The 16798-nt window shown below is 44.5% G+C and overlaps 1 protein-coding gene across 1 annotated transcript in view; it reads right to left on the bottom strand.

Moving 5' to 3' along the window:
• Window positions 1-5031: 5031 nt before the first annotated feature.
• Window positions 5032-16798, bottom strand: part of LOC126534704 ((3R)-3-hydroxyacyl-CoA dehydrogenase-like) — a 42732-nt gene continuing 30965 nt past the window's right edge. The window contains exons 2-3 of the mRNA XM_055072527.2: window positions 15425-15618; window positions 5032-5451 (exon numbers count right to left, since the gene is read on the bottom strand). Coding sequence (XP_054928502.2) covers window positions 5032-5451; window positions 15425-15618 — 614 coding nt within the window. The remainder of the gene's footprint in view (window positions 5452-15424; window positions 15619-16798) is intronic.

Genomic DNA, 16798 nt, shown 5'->3' with positions numbered 1-16798 from the left:
CAATCGTATAATATGGCCCATTTGAGTGGTCGCTCTTCTAGGACGTGTTGTATAGTTGCACGCAGGGCAGCAAGCTCAGCCGCCTTAAATGTTGTTGCGCACGACAACCTAAATTTGATTGTGACCAGCATAGACGGAATGGCAGATACCTGACTGGTGAACGGAGCTAACCCATGAGTGCTGTAGACGTACATTCGATCTCGATATGCGCAATGGCGTCTCCATGACAGGCTCCTATCGATTACGATGCATAAATATGGATGACCTCTTTCGTAATTCACAGTGTGTTCGTCAATGCAGAATGGGTGTGACATCATGGGTTTGTACGTGAAGGCAACAAACACACTTTTGTGGGTGGATATTGTAGAACCTTGTGCCTCAAGGCAGGCCGATGTCAAGGTTGCTGCCCGCAGCAGATGCACACGCACCTATAGGCGGGTTACAGTATTCTATTAAACTTTATGCGTGTGAAAAGTTATCTATGAGCTAAATTCAAGAGAAGCCACCATCATCATCATCAAAATTTTATTTGCACTGCCCAAGGAAGGGAGCTATCTTCTATTAATCCTGTCTCGTGCTAGCTCCCACCGTGTTATTCCGGTAAATTTCCAAATTTCATTAAGCCTCCTAGTTGTCAGTGGTCTGCAGCTGGGATCCTCTCCAGGACAGAAACCATGCTGGCAATAAGTGCTCATGCGCTTATCGTTTTAGTTTTAATGAAGAAACGCAGATTCTACTGTAGGAAAATTCATTTCTTTGATGGAATGCATGGCGGACGTAACGCTAGGATGTCAAGTCCAAATATGCGAGGCTTCCTCACAGCCTGGAGTGACAATGAGAACGAGCTCAAAAAAAAAAAATATATATCGCCGGTGAGTCAATGATTGACAGCTCTAAGTCACCAGGCATTAGTAGCTTCTAGCAGACGACTGGCGTTAACTGTGTCACAAGGAACTAAGCCACATCGGCGGGGAGACGGTGAACGGTGCTTTGAAGCCAGTAATATGGAAAACGGAATGGGGCATCGGAACTGTATGTACGTTTAACATCGCCTTTGCCCACTTTCCTGCCGTTGACCGTTTGAATACAACATATCTAACTCGTCAAGAACTCGGAATATACTATATTGTCAAAGCTGCCTATTATTGGTCAGCACAAGTTTATTTCAACAGTTTCCCAATAGTTCATCGTCAAGAAGCCATAACTTGAAAGCGCATGTATAAGGAGAGCAGTCGGTTACGGAGAAGAGGAAGAAAACCAAGCCTCTAAGCTGAAAGTCGTCCGTTCCAATCCTAGTCCTGGCCACTACATTTTTTAGGCCTGTGGTGGCGCCTGACACCGACAGAAGATGTTGAGAGCCAGTGGCGCCCTACTAGTTCAGGACCAACGAGATGAGGAAAGGCATGTAAGCTTGAACAAAGACATTCCCTCAGAAGAACAAGAAATTGCCTCCCTTATGCAGTAGTCGGCCACTTCCTCTTTCGTGACTCTTGCAATTAACCCATAAACCTCACTCCCCGCGGCTGAGTAGCACCTGGCGAAGGCAGCGGTCAGGCCTGCGACGTGGCAAAGGGTACTAAGAATCTCTGGATCCGCGCCTGCCGCCACTGGAAACTGGAACTGGCTATGATTGACAGGCAAACACTCTCTAGTGAGGGCAGCCTAGCAGGGATCTTTGAAGAACTATCAAGCATTGCCTCATATATCATTGGCCTTAATGAGGTTAGAAGAACTAGTGAGACTTTTACATTGCTGGCTAACGGCTTCGTCCTCTGCTACATAGGTCTTTCGCATAAGAAAGAATACACCGTAAGATTTCTAATTCATACGGGCATAGCTGGCAGCGATGAGGAATTGTACATCGTAGATGAGAGACTAGCAATCGTCGTAATAAAGCTAAGTAGGATACAAACTGAAGGTACTACATGCGTACGCTCCAACCTGCAGTCATGAGGGCGCATAAAGAGAACAGTTTATGAAGATGTTGAAGTAGCACTGAGAAAGGTGTAGGAGGGAGGGAGGAAAAGAGATAAGAAGAAGACAGGGAGGTTAACCAGAATCATGTCCGGTTGGCTACCCTACACCGGGGGAAAGGGAAAGGGGGAAAACAAAGATAACAGGGAGAGAGAGGAGGGAAGGAAAGAAGGAAATTGCAGTGAGTTCGCTGACGTGTGTGGCCTTACAGAACTTGCATTAATAGTCACAGTTGGTCGAGAGAGGTGTAAACTCACTATAGTCATGGGCGATCTCAATGCAAAGCGGGGAGAAAGACAGGCTGGTAAACAAGCACTTGGCAACTACTGCATGGATTCTAGGAAAACTAGAGGAGAGATGTTACCAGAATTCACGCTAAGGAATAGACTACGAATAACTAATACGTCCTTCCGAAAGCCCAGTAACAGGAAGCAGACATGGGAAACCCCTAATGGAAGAAGAAATGAAATAGATTTCATGATTTATGGAGATCCGAGCAAAGTGCGGGAGTCAACAATGTTAGGTAGGGTAAGAACGAGAGATCATAGGTCAGTGAGGTCTAAGATTGCCCTCAATTTGAAGAGAGGAAGAGCAAAATTAAAAAGAAGCTGGCTAACCTCGTCGCAGTAAGGGTAGAAGCAGACGAATTCTAGCTTCTGCTTGTAAACAAAATATGCAGCTTAAGAACAGGTAGATGAATATAACATAGAGGTAATGAATGAAACAATAAGTGGAATGACTTCAGAAGCAGCTTTATAGAAGTGGCATGTGGGGCACCAAGATAACCAGTGAGTGATCTGTCCTAAGTAACAAAGGACCTAGTAAAGAAATAACAAAGCACGACAGTGTTTACCTCAATAGATCTAAGGCAATTTAGCGAAATATTAAAGCTCATAAACAAGAAGAAAGTAAGCGCTACTCAAAATTATAGCGAAGGATGAGCAAGCAGTAAAATAAGGCCGCAGCATCAAATCACTGTGAAGACAACACAGCATAGGACAGGGTAAGTTGTACGCAGTGAAATATAAGCAGGATAACGTCATCAGCAATTTTGACGGCGCAGTAAAAGCCACAGAAAGATTTTATACTGACGTGTACAGAGCTACGTTACCTTCATTGGAATTAGTGATCAATACGGGACATAGGATCCCGATAAAGCTAGAGTGAAAGTTAGAAGTGCCCTCTATGGCATGTCCCGAGGAAAGGCGGCAGGAGATGAAATCACATTGTAGAAGCTTGGGCAAGTTGGCGTAACATTCTTTTTCAACAGCGCAAAGGACGAGGGCGAGGCAAGTGTACATACACACCGCTGTGTATGTGCACCCGCCTCGTTCTTGTCCTTCGCGCTGTTGAAGAAGAATGAAATAACGGGTCACTTTACTCAGGAATGGAGGAGATATTATTGTAAAAAAGCTTGCGGCCTTTCATACCTTTGCGTAGGGCCTAGTGCCTTCGAGTGCGCCAGAAAGCTGGAAGAATGCCACCATTACATTATTCCATAACAGAAGAGACGTCAAAGATTTGAAGAATTATATGCCATTAATTTTCATTCAGCATTCTGTAAAACAATCACCAAGGTAATTTCCAGCAAAGTCAAAGCAACAATCAGCAAAGAGAACAGGCTAACTTCAGGAAGACATATGTTCCAATGAATAACGACCATTTCACCAACGAGGTAATGGAGAAATTTGCAGAGTACAATCAACCTCTCTATGCGGCTTTTACAGATTATGAAAAGGCATTTGATTCAGTAAAGATACCAGCAGTCATAGCAGTTAAGGGAGACTGCGTAATCGAGGAGTGCATGAAGCATACGTGAATATATTTCGAAATGTCTATAAAGCTTCTGCAGCTACCTTGGTTCTCCAGAAGAAAGGTAGACGATTCCATTTCAAGAAAGGGGACAGGCAAGGAGACACAATCTCTTCAACGTTGTGCACGGCATGCTTAGAAGAATTTAAATTATTAGACAAGTAAGGTTTATGAGTGAGCATCAATGCGTAAGAGCGTAAGAGCAGTGTAAGAGTGTAAGAGCAGAAAGTCTAAGAGCAGGGCGGAATATTTTCACACAGAAGACAAAGGTAATTTACAATATCCTGGCAAGGGAACAGGAAGTCATGGTCGTCAGCTACACTCCAGAGTCTGTGCCGGATTATGTTTATCTATATCAAAAACAAAGGACCCTGATCATGAGAAGGAAACTTACAGAAGAATAAAAATTAGTTGGAGTGCATACGGCAACCATTACCATATCCTGGTTAGAAGCTTAGCACTCAAAAGCAACATTTACAGACCCGGCATTCTACTGGTGCTAAAATATGGGGCAGAGACTTGGAGGTTAACAAAGAAGCTCAATAGCAAGCTAAGGACAACGTAAAGCGTCATGAAACGAGAAGTGCTAGGCGTAACGTTAAGAGACAGGAAGAGAGCGATTTGGATCAGAGAGTAAACAGGCATAGCCAATATTCTAGTTGACATCAATAGCCATTAATGCGTAGTGCAGGTGAGCGGATTACAATTAGAGTTACAAAATGGCTACCAAAGAAATGAAGCGCAGTCGTGGAAGGCAGAAAATTAAGTGGGTGATGGAATTGGGAAATTCGTCAGTGCAAGTTTAAATGAGCTAGCGCAAGACGGGGGTAATCGGAAATCACTGGAGATGCCTTCGTCTGGCTACGGGCATGAAAATTGCCTGATTATAATGCTAAACATCAGTTCACTTTCTTTTTTCTTTTTGCTACGCATCGCAATATTTGCTCATTTATATGTTATAAACGCCAAACTAGCCACGTAAGCCAAGCATCCAAATAACACGGTCAACACTACAGTATTTCAATATGCCGGAATAATGTATTTCCTTTCTTTTTTCTTTTTATTTCTTGCTTGCTTTCTTTCTGTATGACTGATAATCGAGTGCTGTCTCTCGCGAACCCGACAAACGAGCCAGAGACACGGTTGTAACGTAAGTAAAAACAAATACATAAGAGCCGTGTGGCACATATACCTATTGGATGTTTCGAATTCTCTGTATGCCTGTGGCTCGCAGAGAACAAAAGGTCACATTTTGTACCCTCCGTCTACGTGGAGCGCAACGCCCGTAATAAAAGAGCTTGAAGTTGGCGAGCAGAGGAACTTGATCGCTTCGGCGATCTCTGAGGGCTCGGCAGCCCTCTTAATCGGACAGCTCTGCATATAAGAAGCCATGTGGCTCGTGCTAGCCGCCATAGCGGTCATGGGAGTGTTCACCCAGCCGGGTAGCACGGCATTGCATCGAATGCCGTGTGCCGCTAGTTCCTGCGCTGCCGTCTTGGTGAGCGCTATGATGGCAGCCTTGGACGCAGAGTACGCTGATCCGCCATAAGAGCCGGACAGGGCTGCGATGCTAGAGATGTTCACGATGGAAGCTCCACCTTCGGGTAGAAGACTTTCAGAACGGAGCATGGCGCGGCTGGCCGCCTGGTTCACCAGGAATGTGCCCTGAAAATACGGGAAACCCTACAGGTCAATGTGATGCCAATCTGAGCAATCTGCATTGTTGTTTGTCTATTAGAATAAAGAACATTTTATTTACTTAGCCACCGCATATTGAAAAAAAAAATAGGCCATGTGATCCTACTAGAACGAAAGAACTGCCGATGGCCTTTAGCTAGCGGACATAACAACAACAAATGTGGAAGAAAGCACACAGCCGTGGTTTAACAGGAGACTGCAAAAATGTATCAGAAGGGTGACATCCACAGATTATACTTTTATAGTAGGGGGGGGGGAGATTAGATAAATATACGGAAGAATAGGTGAGGCATACCGAATGAAACTTTGTCACCAGCTGCGGTAGCCCAGTGGCTATGGCGTTGCCCTGCTTAACCTGAGGTCAACGGTGCGATCCCCGCCTCGGCGGCCGCATTATGTCTGCGGCGTAGTGCAAGAACGCTCGCGCACCGTGCATTGGCTGCACGCTAAAAAAACCCAGGAAGTCAAAATTATTCGGAAGACTTCCACTACAGCGTCCCTGAATATCACATCGTGGTTCTGGTGCGTAAAACCATTGCACTTAACATTTCGATATGTAACAGTACACACAAACCCAGACGGATGAGACAGAACGACAGAAATCACCGTGTTTATAAAACTCGGAATGATGAATAAGCCAACTCGTCAAAGTCGCAGTTCTACTACAGAGTTTAAAGATCTCCAATTAAACTTGTCAAATTTGGCGTATTTTAAGTGAATGCATTCGCTGCTGAATGAACCGCGAGCAGCGGAACGCATAAAATTATGAAATACCACTGCCCATGCGCAGTTAAATTACGGTATTCGATGTTTCCAAACCTGCTCACCCGTTCTCGACCATCACTCACTCTATCAAAATTTCGAAATCATGCTTGTGGAGTGCTGCGAGCCCCTGCTTTCCGACGTACGATGCTCTTTGGTGGACACTAGAAAGTTTGTTTTAAAGGGAAAATTACTGTGTCGCTTGGGCCTTTCTGGTCGGTCTGGTTCTCGCCGAGTATATTCATATTCACTTAAGAAAATTTTCTCCTTAAAGGCGAAGCATCTATTGAGATGACTATACAAAGTAAGGACAGCAGTTTTATCGGCCGTATCAACTTTTAAACATTATTCAACTAAGTGAACAAATAGAGAGTCACGCGCGCAAGCAACCATGAACACATCTCAGTCAGCTGCGAAAACTCGCTGTAAAAACGCTGCAGCGAGGAAGCGCGGCGGCAGCAGTGAGCGAGTTGAGCTCCATTCTTCCTCTCACTTCAATGCGGACTAAGCGGCGAAAAACACAGTGCACACGGAGCAATCAGCATTCGCTGGTCTGTCCCCATCGCAGATCGCTTTCAAGATAGGGCCCACGCGGCCGGGTCATATGCAGCAGCCGCCTCAGTAGAGCACCCCTCTCCCTTTCACTACCTTGTCCGCGGCGGAAGGCTGCTCATTTCCTCCGCACATCTCATTCCTTGTGCCCACGAGATTGAGTCGCGATGCTCGGCTCGTCCTCGCACACTTTCACGCACACATAGACCAGTGGGGGCGGCAACGATGTTATCGCCCTTGGGCTTTATACGAAACATCACGGCAACGTCGACGGCAGAAATGCGCAGTAAAAAGAAAATGAAGCATATACAGTGGCTCGATTAGAACATGCGAAGCCGAACACAGAAGAGCGATGTTCTTACCATTGGGCCCCTGGTTTTTTGTCCTCCATTGCCTATACAAGTTGAGTGCAACACATTTGCAATGAGAGTGATATTTCCGTTAGAATGTCTTTATTTACACAAACACATACCCCACACACGAATGTGCTGTTTTCGAGTACCAAGACCAACTAGCATTTTCAAATGATTGCCACGTGTTGATAATAATGATGATGACTTACGAAATATGCCACATACCTGCAAAGGGCCCTAAAGACAGGCGGTGGATTTAGTGCCACGGTCAACTAGCTTTTAGATATAACCGCTGCTTGTTGATAATGATTACGATTTCGGCAGTAAGCCACATATATACTACAGCAAACAACCAAGAAGCCTGTTCAAATGCTAATTACCATGATGATGTCCATACTATGGCGCATATCCACAACCGGGAATAGGCCGAGAAGCACGTCCAGATGTTGAGAATGATGTCGATGATTTCTATGCGATGGCACCTACCCACAATGGTGGAGTGGCAAACAAGCGTATCCGCAAGTTGACTAGGATGATGACGATTTCCGTCAACTGTCACGCACCCACAATGGGGGTTGGTAAGAAGCGGGCGGTACAATGGCACATGCCCACAATGTGAGAGTCGCGAACAAGCGGGAGAGAATGCTAGTTCTTTGAGATGGTAGCCGCGTGTTGATGGTATTTATTATTTCCATGCTATTGCACAGACGCACGACGGGGGCTTGACCAAGAAGTGGCCGGTTTAATTAACATATCTATGACGACATACAGAAATACAATCCCATATCAGGTTTGCCACATTGCGTATAGCAGAAGTGCACGTCGTTTCTCCTTTGAGCCAAAGGAGCAGAGCCGAAATGGAAAAATTTATGGCAAGAAGTAAACGGCTTCAAGAAAGTTTCGCTTTATATAGATTACAACATGCTCGCCAAAATGCAAAATTTGTGATTTGCATCTCGCCGAATACCGCGCGTAAAGCTGCTAGAAAATAATAAGGAAACAAAGGCCGCCGAAGCTCCGTCGGAATTATATTCTAATTTTGACAAAAGTGATTGACTGTGCAGGAGGATGAAAATAAAACGCTTCACAATGAAATGAAAATATGTGAGCGACAAAAACTGCCCCTTCTCTTTACTTCCGTGGTTCAGCACTGAGGTGACCCCACAGTCCAGGAGCCCTACAGCCGCCAGAACGAGTGAACAGGACGCATTGCCGCCGACGCTGACTGTGCACCTGCGGCAGTTTACCGCCAGCCTGTTCCATGGCACCTTAGTTGCTGAACGCCGCGATTTACGCTGTTTGCGTTTCGTTCCGTCGTCGTAGAATAGAGACTAATAAGGCGATGTGATCCTCGCTGTGTGTCTACTTCCGGAATTAGGTAGCATATTTAATTTTGGGAAAACAAAGCAGACGGCGCACTGACACACACAGAAGCCTCGCTGATTAATTGCTTTTGCTGTCATAACTTATTACATGCATCTATTTCTTTAGGGACGGGTTACGTCACTCTTTCAAGAAAGTGAAAAATGAAACAGAGGTTGAAATTTGCTGAGATGTGATTGGCTCTCTGAGCCTCGAGTTGCGCTAGCCAGACACGCAGCGCTATTCACACATGCGGAGTTGAGCACGGCATAGTGTGAGCGCGTGCGCCTTTATCAGTCGACGTCATCAGTAGCCACTGCGATCACCGTCGCCAAGGTAGTTTGTCGCTATTGCAGCATAAACTCCTCGCCCAACGATCAATAACCCTTATCTTGCATCATTAGAGCTTCATTATGTTAATGCAGACTTGTTAATCTTCTAATCGTTTGTTTTTGTCATTCTCGAGTGGAGCATTATTTTCTTGTCACAAATTTCGGCATTCATGGCAGAGAGAGAGAGAGAGAGATAACTTTATTGAGGAACAATATGGTTATGGGTGTCGGTGGGTAGGTCTTCAGTTCAGGACTCCAGTGGCCAGCGCCCCGCACTAAGCCTGTTCCAGGACGTTCAATAGACCCTCTTCCTGATTCAGTCTGCCAACACTGATACATTAGGTTCTCCAGCACAGTCACTATATTACTCTATGGGCTGTCCGCCATTAGATCGTCTGTGCGTGTGGGCCGGTGTGTTTGCCGTTCGCTTGGTTGGCACGCAGCGGCAGCATGTCTTGGTCCAAGAGCCTCACTATCATACCGATAAGGCTTGATATAGGCGAAATTGAGGCCTATCGAACGTCGAGAAGAGACTGGAACTACAATGCACAACGCGGCCATAAGTTCCTCGCAGAAAGCTACGTCCAGTGCTCGACAATCAAAACGCGTTCATTCACAACGCAGTAAGTATCCTCCCTAGCCTTTTCTTTCCACTTGCTTGCTGGCGTTTTCGTTGAACGATACAACGACCGTTCATAAGACACACAAACCTATTCACACGCTTCTGCGAAGTGACATTTTGTGTAGTTCGATATGACAGCTGTAATGCATGCGTGCGCTTATGCTGGGGACAGCAGGAGTTAACTAGCCGTTCTTACTTCAATTTAGTGATTCCAGGGTTCTGCGCGGACGCGTGTAGCGCTTCCGGGTGAAAAACAAGACTGCAATACCCTATGTTGTGTCCACCCTGCTGACGCACAATGGTGTTGTGAAAGAGTGTGCATGCGAATACCCTGCTAGTGAGAATGGCGCATGTCACCGTGTCATGCTGTTGAAAGCCCTTGTGGTGCCTGTTAGTAACGGGTATGCACAGGATCCTGGAGGAGGCCGGCTTCTAGCGTCGACGATATTGACTGGAGAGCCACACCGCCAGACAGTATTTCTTGCCTTCAGTGTTTCTTGCCTTCAAAGTATTCAGTGTTTTATTCCCTTTAAAACAAACAAAAATGTGAAAATTCCCTGGATGACGCGAGATATATTACATCTGGCACGCCATGTAAATAGACTAAGGTTTAAGAGGCGCTCCAACAATCAGGCAGCCATGACGAGTTTCATTAAAGCAAAAGAGGAGCTTAGGCTGAAAATTAACTGCGCTAAGGATTTCTTCTTCGGTGTGCAGCTTCAGAGCCTACTAAGAACCAACCCGCGTAAATTTTGGTCGTCTGTTTTGCCACGTGATACGACGGCTACTTCTATGGTGATTAACAATGATTCTACCAATGATCCATTTCTTATATCAAATGCATTTAATGAGTACTTCAAGTCCGTTTTCACTCGTGACAACAACGTCATCCAACCAGACTCTATTGCTCGTAGTGACGTACCCATCAATGACATTAACATTACCGAAGAAGGTGTGTTGAACTTAATATTGAAACTCGATATTAAGAAGTCTGCTGGGCCAGATAGCATTCCGAACTTGTTTTTGGTACGGTACTCATTATGGACCTGTCGCTACCTCACTGTCATATTTCGCAAGTCCCTGGCATCCTCTACAGTACCCTCATCCTGGACAATGGCTCAAGTTCTTCCTTTATTCAAGACCGGTGACAAACACGTAGTATCTAATTATGGACCAATTTCTATAACCTCTCATTCGTGTAAAATGTTAGAGCATGTTATTTACAAACACATTATGGAATACCTTGAGCCACATAAATTACTAACTAATGTCCAGCACGGCTTCAGACGTGGATTCAGCACAATAACATAGCTAAGTGAATTTACACATGACATTTGTATTAACCTTGACACGGGCAACCAAACTGACACAATCTTCATCGACTTTTCAAAGGCATTTGATACAGTGATTCATTCGAAATTGATGTACAAACTTGACGCCATCCTTAATAATCCCCACATTCTCAGCTGGATTTCTAGTTTTCTTTCCGATCGATCTCAATTTGTGTCTTTTAACAGAGCTAATTCCAGGGTGACAGAGGTGCCTTCAGGAGTACCACAAGGTGCCGTGCTGGGTCCGTTGCTTTTCTTGTTCTTTATAAACGATTTGCCTCGTCACATAACCTCAAATATACGTTTGTATGCTGATGACTGTGTATTATATCATAACACTTCCTCCTTTGATGACCATTTAACAACTTCAAAAATCATTTTCTAATTTTAGCCCTTGGTGCGACCCCTGGCAAATGACAATTAACATCCGTAAAACCGTTGTTATGACTTTCACTAATAAAACGACCCCTTCCGCTTTTACTTACAAAGTTAATAATACTCCAATTCAGAGCGTTAGTGAATATAAATACCTTGGTCTTGTTTTCACACTCAGTATGTCGTGGTCGAAGCACATAGATTTAATAACCTCAAAAGCACTGAAAAAGTTAGGCTATCTGCGCCGCCCATTGACCACTGCCCCAAGGGATACTAAACTACTCATGTATAAATCACTAATCCGGCCTATACTCGATTATGCTTGTCCAGTCTGGAATCCACGCAAACAGTGCGACATTAATCAAATTGAGGCCATCCAAAAGAAAGCGATCTGCTTCATATGCCGTAGGCACGATAGGGATTTTTCACCGTATACAGCGCTTTCATCCTTAGGCTTACAACCGCTCTCACATCGCCGACGCACGGAATCACTGAAGTTTTATCATTGCATTATTAACTCTTCTTGCCGTATATCTTGAGGTAACTACCTAACTCCTGCAAAACCATCTAATACTAGAAGTTACCATCACCTAAACATCGCACCTTATTTTGGCCGTACGGACACTTTTACTTACAGTTTATTTCCCCATGTAATCGAGTACTGGAATCCTTTGCCTGGTCCTATTCGTTCTCGTCCTTTAAACTTATTCTTGACGGCCATTGAATAGTTTCGATTTGTGTTGGTTTGTATTGTTCGGGTTGCCTGTATTAGTTACTATTTTCATTTCTCTGCCTTTCACACCCACTCCTGCAATAGCCCGGTCGGGCCACAGTATGTACAAATAAATAAGAAATAATAAATTAGTTTACAAAACTACGTTGATTGGGATTATATCAGCTCTCCATGTGTTAACTCTAACACGAGCTGCCCCTTTATTTGCAGGCACCCATGCTGTCTGTTGATAAAGCTCGACAGCTTGAACAGAACTCTCACCAGCAGAGCCAAAGTGCGACACGGAAAGCTGCTCGCGAAAATCGCTTGACTGCTTCCAATTTTGATGTTGCTTCTACACGTGACAACTGGACAGAAAAAGGCCTGCAGAATCTCACAAAAGACCGATATTTGTCTAGGGCAAGGGTCATCTAGTAAGTACAAGTTCAAAAACATTTTCTTGGCCAAGTTGGTTCATAACAAAGCGTACAGGACAGGCACTTCCTATGAACTGTGTTGTTTACATTGGCTATGGACTCTTGGTTCCAGTAAGTCACAGCGGCTACAAGTTGTTTGCGCCAAATGAATGCACAGGTACAATGTTATCAACAGATTTCACGTGTGCATCTGTTGTCATACAGTGTTAAAGAAACCTTGGAAATGGGAGTACCTTTGTATATTATATTTAACATGTGTGTACAAACCATATGTACTGTCAAACGTTTATTGTATCACAGAATGACAATAAAAGACAAAACCTACAAGCAGATATTTCTGTTTCAGGTATGGAGTTTCAAGCGATGCCACCGCTGTTCAAAAATAGTAAACAACCCTCCGAACCCGCCCACACAACATTCAGACCTTCCACTGCGGCCTTATTGTAGATCCAGCTTGTCCAGGGCTCAGTGCAACCCCTGATCGTGTGGTGTGAAACCCAGAGGAACAGAATCCCCGTGACATTGCCGAAATGAAGTGCCCGTATTTAAAGAAAGGCCTCAAAGTACCAAGCACTCAAGGTTCATGCCTTGTGAAAGGCAGCTACAGCATATACAGTGTACAAGATAAAATGCACTCACTATTACGACTAGTAGGTTCTCGAGCTGATGGCCCTTTCAGGGCTTACTTAGGCTGACTTTGTCGTGTATGCTCCAGAATCTTTAGCGAATGAAAAAATTAGATTCAATAAAACTGAATGGCAGAAATGTAAAAAAGGGTTAGACAGCTTTTATTTACCAACACTTTGCCGTAATTGGCAAGAATCTCACGCAGTAGAGATTATAAATCTTGAATTCAAGAGATCACAAAATCAATGACAGTTTATGTATTTTATAATAACACTGTGATCCCATTGACAGTGGCATTGTGATACAATGCCAGCGTCAATTGCAAGATTGTTGCTGCTGCAGATCCTAGGTTGCTATTGAATGACTTTTAAAATTGCTTAATAAAGCAAATAATGCCCCAATTTTATTGATGATTGGTGCGATAGGCAGTGCGATGGTCCTATCGAAAATATAAAATGCCTTAATACGTTGAACGCATCGCTCGACATGTGTTCTGGGACTTGAAATTTCCCCAGTTTCTCTATCCTCTTCTTCACTCGGTTGCTGTCTCTGAAGAAAAGGAGAAATGTTCAGAGCAACTTCTTTTGCATTGAGCAGGTCCTGTATCTTAAAGCCCTTGTCGGCCATACGGAGTGCCAGGCTCAAGTCCGACTTAAAAAAAAAAAAAACGTTTTTTCAGCAACCTCCTTGCCTGACACCGACCCTGTAAATAATTTTGACAGAAACGTGTTCGTTCCATCAGGTGAAATGACAACGAGGCCCTTCATTGTATTTGTTGACGTGGAGGTTGAGTAGTCGTCGACTGAAGTGAGATGCGTAGTGCTTGGCACTACGCATCTCACTTCCGTCGCGTCGACTTCCGTCGTACCCCTGTTAGGTATCGCTGTTTAAAAACGGCTGGCATGGCCTCGTCAACCCTTTTTCTACTCAGCCAAAGGTTCCTCTTGCGAACCTGCAAATAAGCAAAGCTGATCCATGGGGTACATATTCTGGATACTGTAACGACTGACACCCTGAACCGATAGTAAAGGTCCCTTTCTAAGGTCCCAAAGCGCAACCTCACAAGAACAAGAAAAAATGGTCCTTCGCTGTCAGTGTGTGTGGGCTTCCTGCATTACTTGGACTACTTCAATAGTTCCTAGACCATACTTTTATATTTTCACAGTCTCGCTGGCGTTTATCAAACGAAAAAAGCTCGTAAATGATTCAAAATTTGCTAGCCTAATGTAGAAACTAACGTCCTCAGGGCTGTCCTTGAAGAATTCGACATAAAATCACAGGCTTTTATGCCGATCAAGGTTTTTTGCATATCAACCATTTCATGTTCTCTTTGAGCTTTATAAAGCATATATCATACGTCGACTTTGCTTTTTAGTTCTAATTTACAAGTCGCTCTCCAGTCAATGTAAGCTCATTTGGAACACAGAAAGCTGTTTTCAAGCATCGATGCTCTCACTGCGCATGCACAATCACACACTTCGTGGCCTTGAAGGTAGGTAGCAGTGGTTCACGTCGAAACTCACCGCGCTCTGTGGCGCCCATAGTTTGAACAGCTGTTGAAGAATCTTGTGACGTGGTGACACCGCTACTGGGATAAAGCGGCGGCTGTGACGCAAGCACGGAGGTCCTGGCCTGGCCGAAGACGGAAAGCACTTTTCCTTTCGCGAAACTCTGCTGTCGGTCTTTGTGCTTCTTTCTTGCTGGGAACTTGGGTTCTCCAAAGGCAAACGCACTAGGCATGGCGTCAATCCGGAGGTAACACTGATCGCCGACTACATTCGGCAAGTAGCTTTAAGCGGTAAGCACACTTTTGTGTGTTTCGTTACGTCAAAGCACTTTACTTCATCGCGCTTAATGACTATGATCCATTTTTTCTTGAGACGCGGATCCTTCGCAAAATAGAAGAATGACACCTGCAAGACAACAAAAAACGATTTAAGACTCACGAAAGAGACGCAACGAATAGGAAACAAAATGCATACACATGCAGACTTGCCTTCAAGCCGTTGTCGGCCAGAAGTTCTCGCTGGCTGCAAGGTGACGCCCAGAAATGGAAAGGCATGTTACCGAATGAGGAGAAGAACGGGATTCAGCGGAAATCCGTTGAAAAGGCAAACTACAACTACGGCGCTTAGGATAGTTTTGTTCACCGGTCCGCTTCGCCAGTGCCCGGAGACAGCAAGGTCGCACAGCTAGTGGTGGTGTTTCCTAGTTCCTGTTGATATGAATAGCTGGCGCTCAATTCAGAAAGCGGTCTGTTGAGGAGACCACCGGTTATCTGGTCTGCGGAATAAATGAGGCTTTTTCGCTTGCTTCACCTCCGCTACGGGTCGGACTGGCATTGCACTATCTCCGGGATCTGCCTACGTATGGGCAGGTTTTGCTTACCACGCCAACGACACGAAAGTTTCCTTGGACGGTAGAGGTATATAGCTTCGCTGTAAAAAAAAAAAAAAAAATGAGCGGGCAACTCACCTTCAGATTCACATTAATGACGTTGTCAAAGAGCTCATCAGAGCAGTCGAGCAAGGGTGCCCTGCGAATTATGCCGGCACAGTGTACGACGATGCTGAGGGGTACCGCGGATACTTTTCTGATGCCTTCGAAAAGATGCTCCACGGAGGAGGTGTCGCCCACGTCCACGTACATGGCATGGTGCTTATTGTCTCCTGCACAGCGCCACGTCAGAAGAAAGACGAGGTTGGACTTTTCAATCGGAACAAGAAAATGTGCAGACAGCAATCGAAGAAACTGAAAACATTTCTTCAGTAGAGAGTTTTCATTCCTACCCGGGCCTCAGTTAAATTAGTAAAGTATATGCTGTGAGCTTACAGACGCGTGCGCCAGATTCTGACTGTCACTTGTGTAGTTTTTGTTTCCGTAATTCACTTTGCTGATAATGAGCGAACTCCTGATTCGTGCGTGAAAAAGGAGGATTTTTGCAAACCACACTCGGGGTGTCGTTATTGACATCCAATGGGATATCTTTTTGAACGGTCTTTAAGCAACGTTTGTAGGACTATTATTGCCGTGAGCGATCACGTCAAACGTTCACGCTGGCAAGGAGATTTCGGAAGGAACGCATTTATCATACTGCCATATGTTTGTGCGTGTGCGTGTATTTTACGAAGAGATTTGTAACTTTACGATTTGCAAGGTTCGTGATAAAAATTGTGAGATGGCTTCTAGAGTAACGAGCCCTTTTGCAGTGCATCCTTTGTCAAAGCTCACGACGAAGGCGACTACAAATAGTTCTCAGGAATACGTTGCTTCACAAGAATGTTCTTCGACCAAGAAAGCGCACTCACATCTAGTAGCTTTCGGCCCTTTGATGTTACTTTCTAATGAGAAAAACAAATATCCAAGAAACTTACAACGGCAGAAAGAAACTGCCAGTGCATCCATATTTGTTTTCAATTTCATCGGTGATTTTGGCGTGATTACCAATCATTTTTTTTATTGGTGCGTGACTGCTGATGGTTTATATGGTGGTTATTATTGAGCAGAATCCAATGTCCAGCTTGAAGTTCCCAGTCACCCTAGTCGGCCTTAAAACTTTAAACTTTGTATCTTGATTGCAGCAGCCTAATTCTCTAACCAAAAATTTTTTATTTATGCGGAAATACCTTACAGCCCCATGTTTAGGGTTGAATAAGGGCGGCATCAATAATAGAAAGAAAACAAAAACTGCAAAAAAAAATCAGAGCAAAGCATAAGTAACAGGGTGTATACCAATCGGGAAAACCGGGAATTATCAGGAATTTTGAGTAGTCTGGAAAAACTCAGGGAAAACTCAGGGAATCTGTGCCTCTATCATTGAAATTATCTGTAATTTTATTGAAAGGGTCG

Source organism: Dermacentor andersoni, chromosome 7 (genome assembly GCF_023375885.2).
Source record: "Dermacentor andersoni chromosome 7, qqDerAnde1_hic_scaffold, whole genome shotgun sequence".
NCBI classification, from domain to species: domain Eukaryota; kingdom Metazoa; phylum Arthropoda; class Arachnida; order Ixodida; family Ixodidae; genus Dermacentor; species Dermacentor andersoni.
Note: the sequence above shows the minus strand (reverse complement) of the source record. Positions and strands in the feature narration are given on the sequence as shown.